This window comes from Mastomys coucha, unplaced genomic scaffold, assembly GCF_008632895.1.
Source record: "Mastomys coucha isolate ucsf_1 unplaced genomic scaffold, UCSF_Mcou_1 pScaffold17, whole genome shotgun sequence".
NCBI classification, from domain to species: domain Eukaryota; kingdom Metazoa; phylum Chordata; class Mammalia; order Rodentia; family Muridae; genus Mastomys; species Mastomys coucha.
This window is the reverse complement of record NW_022196899.1, coordinates 9,662,136-9,669,335: the sequence shown is the minus strand read 5'-3', so window position 1 is coordinate 9,669,335 and position 7,200 is coordinate 9,662,136. Positions and strand designations below refer to the sequence as shown.

The 7,200-nt window shown below is 41.5% G+C and overlaps 1 protein-coding gene across 5 annotated transcripts in view; it reads right to left on the bottom strand.

The window, feature by feature from the left end:
* The window catches only part of Lrrcc1 (leucine rich repeat and coiled-coil centrosomal protein 1), a 41,436-nt gene that overhangs the window by 12,764 nt on the left and 21,472 nt on the right, over positions 1 to 7,200 (bottom strand). For all 5 annotated transcript variants that reach the window (XM_031376353.1, XM_031376355.1, XM_031376357.1 and 2 more), the window contains exons 12-14: positions 4,600 to 4,801; positions 1,933 to 2,118; positions 851 to 1,025 (exon numbers count right to left, since the gene is read on the bottom strand). In XM_031376353.1, the coding sequence (XP_031232213.1) occupies positions 851 to 1,025; positions 1,933 to 2,118; positions 4,600 to 4,801 (563 nt within the window). The remainder of the gene's footprint in view (positions 1 to 850; positions 1,026 to 1,932; positions 2,119 to 4,599; positions 4,802 to 7,200) is intronic.

Genomic DNA, 7,200 nt, shown 5'->3' with positions numbered 1-7,200 from the left:
TTGGGGAAGTGCCTCCATGAGATCCAGCTGTGGGGCATTTTCTCAATTAGTGATCAAGGGGGGAGGGCTCATTGTGGGTGGTGCCATCCCTGGACTGGAAGTCTTGGGTCCTATAAGAAAGCAAGCTGAGCAAGCCAGGAGAAGCAAGCCAGTAAGGAACATCTCTCCATGGCCTCTGCATCAGCTCCTGCTTCCTGACCTGCTTGAGTTCCAGTCCTGACTTCCTTTGGTGATAAACAGCAATGTGGAAGTAAGCTGAATAAACCCTTTCCTCCCCAACTTGTTCCTTGATCATGGTGTTTGTGCAGGAATAGAAACCCTGACTAAGACTCTACCTATTCTTAATTTAAGCTATCTGTTAATGTCAAGACCTAGTATTTACTTATGCTCTATAGCAGTCAGAAAGAAGACTAAGGGTTTTTTGAAATCTACTGTGATTTTCATTCACGTATCATTTCACTTCTACCCACGCAAAATATGGAAAATGTTACGAATATGAAGACTCATTTTAGATGCTTTTAGTATTAATATAAAGAACAGAATTACCACAGTATCCCATGGAAATAATGTTTTTATGTCATTGGTGAAAAAGCTAGTCTTGAGTGACTTCTCTCAGCCTCCAGAGCAGCAGCAGCTATTGGCATGTATCTCCATGTCTGGCCCCTTAAACACCTTAATTACTGAAATGCCTTCATTCCCAAGAAGCTTGCGCTCCTATTGGCTATTCTGTTAGACAGCACACTCCTTTTAACTTAGTACTGGGAGACAGTGAACCATCCTTTTTACCCATACCCAGATATACCGCTTTGTAATAATGGCTATTTTCCATTGAAAAACTTGGGACTCTTACTCTGACATGCCAGGTCATGTCCCCATCCTTTTCTCTTGCTCCGTAAGTCATAAATCAGCGACTCTTTGGCTGCCAGCTCAGAAAGAAGTTGGTTTTTTTCATGTTTGAGAACTTCTATTTGAATGCTCTTCTGCTTGTCATCTTCAATCAAAATTTCAAGAGTGTTGACTTGATTCTGTATACCCCCAAAACACAAAACACCAATTATTTCACTTAATTATAAACCTTAAAATTATATATGCTATAAATTATTAAAGTAATTCTTTCTTTTTGCATTTTATGAAAAAATGCTCTTTAAGCAATTAAAAAGTAGACATTACCGAATTTTACACCAAAAGTTTTAAGATATACACTATAAAACAAAATGCTAGCATTTAAATGGACTACTTTTTAACATTGAGTTTTACTCCATATTTGTAAGAGAAAAACTGAATCTATAATTGTCAAAATTTCTCACGAAATATTTCAATCAACAATCTATAATTTATTTTCCAGAAGTTGAGTTCTTAGCTGAAATAGCAGAAATATTAAGAGATATTTTAAAAGCTACTGTGGTTCAGTGTATCTGAAAATACCATTACCACCACCCAGCTAATACTAGTAATCCGAGTTGTGTTTCTCAAAGCTTAGCACCTTTTCAGTCTCACTTTCCCAATCTCTGTCATAACATTGTACAACTGGTGACCACTATATAGATTACATTTACTAAGTCATTTACTCACATATTTTTATTTATTTTTGAGACAGGGTCTCACTAATTTTGAGACCAGGTTTTCACCGGGTCAGTCTAGAACTTGAAATGTAGACTACAATGGATTCCAACCCACAGAGATCCATCTGCCTGCCTCGGCCTCCCAAGAGTTGGGGCTGGACGGTGTCCCACCATACCTAGCACTCTTAAGATAGTCTGGTGAAAGCAGTATCGTCTATGAGATCTCGAATCTCATTAGGTATACTCTCATTATCAACACCAACTGTGTAAGTAAGGCAATCCCAGAGCTCCTCCTGAGTGCGTCCTAAGTCACTGCTCACACGCGAGAGGAGGTGGAAGCCCCAGGGGAAAGCACATTGCAGATTCCTGCCTGTAAATTTGCTGCTGCTTCATGCTTCAACTTGCAGACTTCTGAGAGTTTTGTCTTTTGTTCCTTCACCATACAGGTCAGATCTTTAATTAAGGAGGAAGACTCATTTTCTTTACGTTGGGCCCAAATAAGAGCATTTTTACTCTTCGCTAACTCAGTTGCCACATCTTCAAAGCCATCTCGAACCTGTGTTTCAAAATCATATTATAAACAGAAGCTTTCCAAATAGAAAATATTTACTTCTAGAAATAGTTTACATTTTTCATTTTAAAACTGTTAAGTTTTAGTAAAACAAAACTCAGAGGTATCATGTTTCAACGTACTTAATATCCAGAAGATAAACGCAGACCAGTTACTCAAGGAATTAGCTACTGCGTGGAAGAACCAGGATTATTTGTTTGACACACATTCACTGAGCAATTGTTGTATGTCAGCCGCTGTTTGGTACTACAATGATCAGTGGACAAAACAGACTGATCTGTCTTCTAGTAGGTAAGGACTAACAAGATAGCAATAGGAACAAACTATGCACCATGAAACTATACAGAAAGCATGTGCCTTTCCTGAGGAAAGCTTAGAGGGATGCACAGTGTCGTAAGGAGAATGTTTCATTTTAGCGAGCATTCTTATCAAGAGGTTATCAGGGAATAGAAGGTTGTAAGGTTATAGCGAAGGTGCTCCAGGCAGGAAGGTGCTTCCAGTCCCAGTACAAGGTGTGGTGACAGGAAGTGGCCTGAGTGGGGAGATGACAGAGCCTGAAAGCAGACAGAATACAAAGAGTTTTGATTATCATTCTGAACGGAGGTTATGAGAGGAGTGGCACAACAGCTAGCTTATACATTCTAACAAAAAGGTGGTAAGAAAGAAGACTATTTGAAAAACTTAACTATTATAAGAAGCCCTTAAGGTTATGGAGTATCAGAGAAAGAGGTATCAAAGAGGAGCATAATTTTTTTTGCACAAGCACTTAGAAGCCTGGGAATAGCATTAATAGAGATGGAAAGACTTGAAGTAAATGTAGAAGAATTTCAGTTCAAGAGAAATGTTAACAAGTAAAAGATGGAAGACTTATACCCACCTATTAAAAACAATGACATCCTGAAATCGACAGGGAAGTGGATGAACTAGAAAAGGTCATGCTGAGTGAGATATAACCGAGAATCCAGAAAGACAGACATGGTAGGTACTCACTTATAAGTGGATATTAGCCATAAAGTACAGGATCACCACACTACAATCCACAGACCCGAACAAGCTACGGAACAAGGAAGGCCTAAGAAGGACCCTTGAATCTCACTAAGAAGGGGAAACAGAACAAGACATGGCACTGGGTAGTGGAGGACAGAGGGAGAGAGTACTCGGAGAGACAACTTGAACTGGTGATGTGTGTGGGGGATCTCGAGGACAAGCTAGAAACCAATGGACAAACAATGGAAACTCCCAGGAATCTATGAGAGTGACCCTAGCTAAGACTCCTAGCAGTGGGGGGATACAGAACCTGAAACAGCCATCTCCAGTAACCAGAAAAGACTTTCAATGGAGGCACTGGAACACCAACCCAGCCACAAAACCTAAGAGCCATAATTTGTCCTGCTTACAAGATGTGCAGGGGTAAAGACAGTATAGAAGTTGAGGGAATGGCTGCCCAAAGACTGACTCAGTGTGACACCCAAGCCATTAGAGGGAGCCTCCTCCTGACACTGTTAATGACATATTTACAGACAGGAGCCTAGCATAACTGTCATCCGAGAGGCTTCAGCCAGCAGCTGATGGAAACAGATGCAGAGGCCCACAGGCAAACATTAAGTGGAGCTTGGGAAGGAAGGATTGCGGAAGCCAGAGAGGACAAGGACACCACAAGAAAACTCACACTCGACTAACCCGGGCCCACTGGGGCTCAGAGACTGAACCACCAAACAGAGAGCATGCATGGGATGTACCCAGGCCTTCACATAGCATGCATGGGATGTACCCAGGCCTTCACATAGCATGCATGGGATGTACCCAGGCCTTCAGCACATATGTAACAGTTCAGCAGCTAGGACTCCATGCGGGCCTCCTAACATCTGGAGTAGGGTCTGTCTCTGACGTCGCTGCCTATCTTTAGATCCCTTTCCCTTAATTGAGCTGCCTTGTCTAGCCACAATATAAGATGCACTTAGACCTACTCCAATTTGATATACCAGCGTGGGCTAATATTATGGGCGGCCTCCCCATTTCTGAGGAGAAAGCAAGGATGAGGAGAGGGGAATGGGAGGGGGAATGAAAGGACAGGAGGGGGAAATCTGTGATTGAGATGTACAGTAAGTTAATTAATAATAATAATAATAAGAGAAGAAGAAGAAGAAGAAGAAGAAGAAGAAGAAAAGGAGAAGAAGAAAGAAATACAGTGAGCCACCTTTGGCCTAGGAGCAGATGGGGGATTGTCAGCTTTGCTGGTCCCTACTGTACAAATTCAGGTTCCCCACTTCTGTCCTGATCTTTACTTTAGATTCCCACTTATTACCATAATTAGTTTTCACAACAGCAATAAAAAATACCTATTGTTATATGAGGAAATGAAAACTCAAGAATTCATTGTTTTAAGTATCATATGGTCATCTCATTTTGGATGAGATTCTAAAATGTGGTCTTCTTATCAGTAGAGAGTTAGATACCAATTCTTACATCTTTAAATCTTCTAGCTTCAACAGTTAAAGCAATACGGAATTCATTTTCTAAATCCAAATACTGCTGGTTTAATATATCAATTTTTTCTTGGTATTCTTTTACTTCTTGCTCATGTTTTCTTTCTTCTTTGCACAATTGTTTAGCTAATGCATCCCGGAACTCAGCATCAGTGAAAAACTTCTGAGTTTCAATTTCTTGCCTGAAATGAAAACCAAAGCAATGTGGTTCACACTAATAAAACTCAGTGGTCTTAAATGGTGCTGGTCTAACTGGCAGTCGGTATGTAGAAAAGTGAAAATAGACACATATTTGTCACCTTGCACAAAGCTCATGTCCAAGTGGATCAAGGACCTCAATATAGAATCAGATACACTCAATCTAATAGAAGAGAAGACTGGAAAACAACCTTAAACTCACTGGTATGAGGGCTGGGGACTTTCCTAAACAGAACTCTAATGGCTCAGGCTCTAAGATCAAGAATTGATAAATGGTTCCTCATGAAACTGGAAAGCTTCTGTAAGGCAAAGGAAATAGTCAATAAGACAAATCAGCAACCTACAGATTGGGAAAAGAACTTCACTAACGACATATCTGATAAAGAGCTAATATCCAAAATATATAAAGAACACAAGAAGCTAACATCCAAAAACCCAAACCTACACAGAGAATTCAAAACAGAGGAATCTTGAGTGGTTGGAAACACTTAGAGAAAAGCTCAAAGTCTTTAGCGATCAGAGAAATGCAAATCAAAATGACCCTGTGATTCCACCTTATACCAATCAGAATGCCTAAGATCAAAAATTCAGGCCACAGCACATGTTGGCGAGGCTGTGGAGAAAGAGGAACATTCCTCTATTGCTGGTAGGATTGCAAACTGGTATAACCATTCTGGAAATAAATTTGGAGGTTCCTTAGAAAACTGCAAATAGAGCCAGCTATCCCTATTCTTGGGCATATACCCAAACAATGCCCCACCATACCACAGGGGCATGTGCTCTACTATGTTCATAGTGGCCTTGTCTGTGATAGCCAGAAGCTGGAAACAACCCAGACATCCCACAACGGAAGAATGGATACAGAAAATGTGGTTCATTTACACAGTGGAATACTATTCAGCTATTAAGAACAAGGGCATCATGAGTTTTGCAGACAAATGGATGGAAACTAGAAAATATCATCCTGAGTGAGGTAACTCAGACCCAGAAGGACATGTATGGTATGTACCGACTAATAAGTGGATATCAGCCAAAAAAGTACAGAATGCCCAGGATAAAATCCACAGAACTCAAGAAAGTTAACAAGCTGAACCGCCCAAGTGAGAATGCTTCCATCCCACTTGGGAGGGAGAAGAAAGAAATCACAAGAAGCAGAGGGAAGGATAGAGGGAACAGGATGGGAGAGGGGAAGGGGAGTGGACAGAGAGGGGAAAGGGGGAAATGACCAGGTATCGGGGTGGAGGGTAGGAGAGAAGCCCTGAGGGCCAGCAGAATGAATAGAAATATGCAGCCTCAGGAGTGGGAGGTGAGAGGTGGGGGAACCCTCCAGAATGTACCAAAGACCTGAGAGATGAGAAACTCTCAGGACTCAAAGGAAGGGATCTTAGGTGAAATGCTCAACAATGGGACGAGAGAACTTGTAGAGTCCACCTCCAGTAGAAAGACAAGTATCAAATGAAGGGATGGGATTGCTATCCCATAGTCTAAAACGCTGACCCAGAATTGTTCTTGTCTAAAAGAACTGCAGGGACAAAAATGGACAAGAGACTGAGGGAAAGGAGGTCCAGTGACAAGCCCAAATTGGGATTCATCTCATGGGGACATTCCAAGGCCTGACACTATTACTGATGCTATTGTGTGCTTACACACAGGAGCCTGTCCTCCGAGATGCCCAACAAGCAGCTGACGGACACAGAGGCAGACACTTACACCCAGCCAATGGACTCTAGTCAGGGACCCCAGTGGTTGAATTAGGGAAAGGCTGGAAGAAGCTGAGGAGGGTGACCCCATAGGAAGACCAGCAGTCTCAACTAACCTGGACCCCTGAGATCTCTGACACTGAGCCAACAACTAGGCAGCATACAGTAGCTGGTACAAGGCCCTGACACACATAGAGCATTGGACTGCCTGGTCTGGCCTAAGTGAGAGAAGCTGAGCCTGACCCTAGAGAGACCTGAGGCCCTAGGGAGTCGGGTGATCTGCTGGGGTCAGGTGGGGACATCCTCTTGGAGATAGTTTGGGAGGAGGAATGGGATGAGGAACTGTGGGAGAGTGGACCAGGAAAGGGATAATGACTGGATTTTAAAAACATTAAAAGTCATAAACAAACAAACAAACAAAAACCAAAAAACCCTCAATGGTCTTTAAATAGCTATTAATATTTTTGCATTTCCCAACCTTAATGAAAAATAAGTTTCTTTTTTTAATTCACAGAAATAGTACTTAGGTAGATAAAGTTTATAGTCTACTGTTGTAGCAGAATAAATCCTGGTTAATTTTACAAAGAGTTATCTGGAAGTCAATTAGCATGGCTTCCTCTCTATATGATGAGCCATTTTTGGTCAAGTTGGAAGAAATATAAAAACAAAGTGCATTATTACAA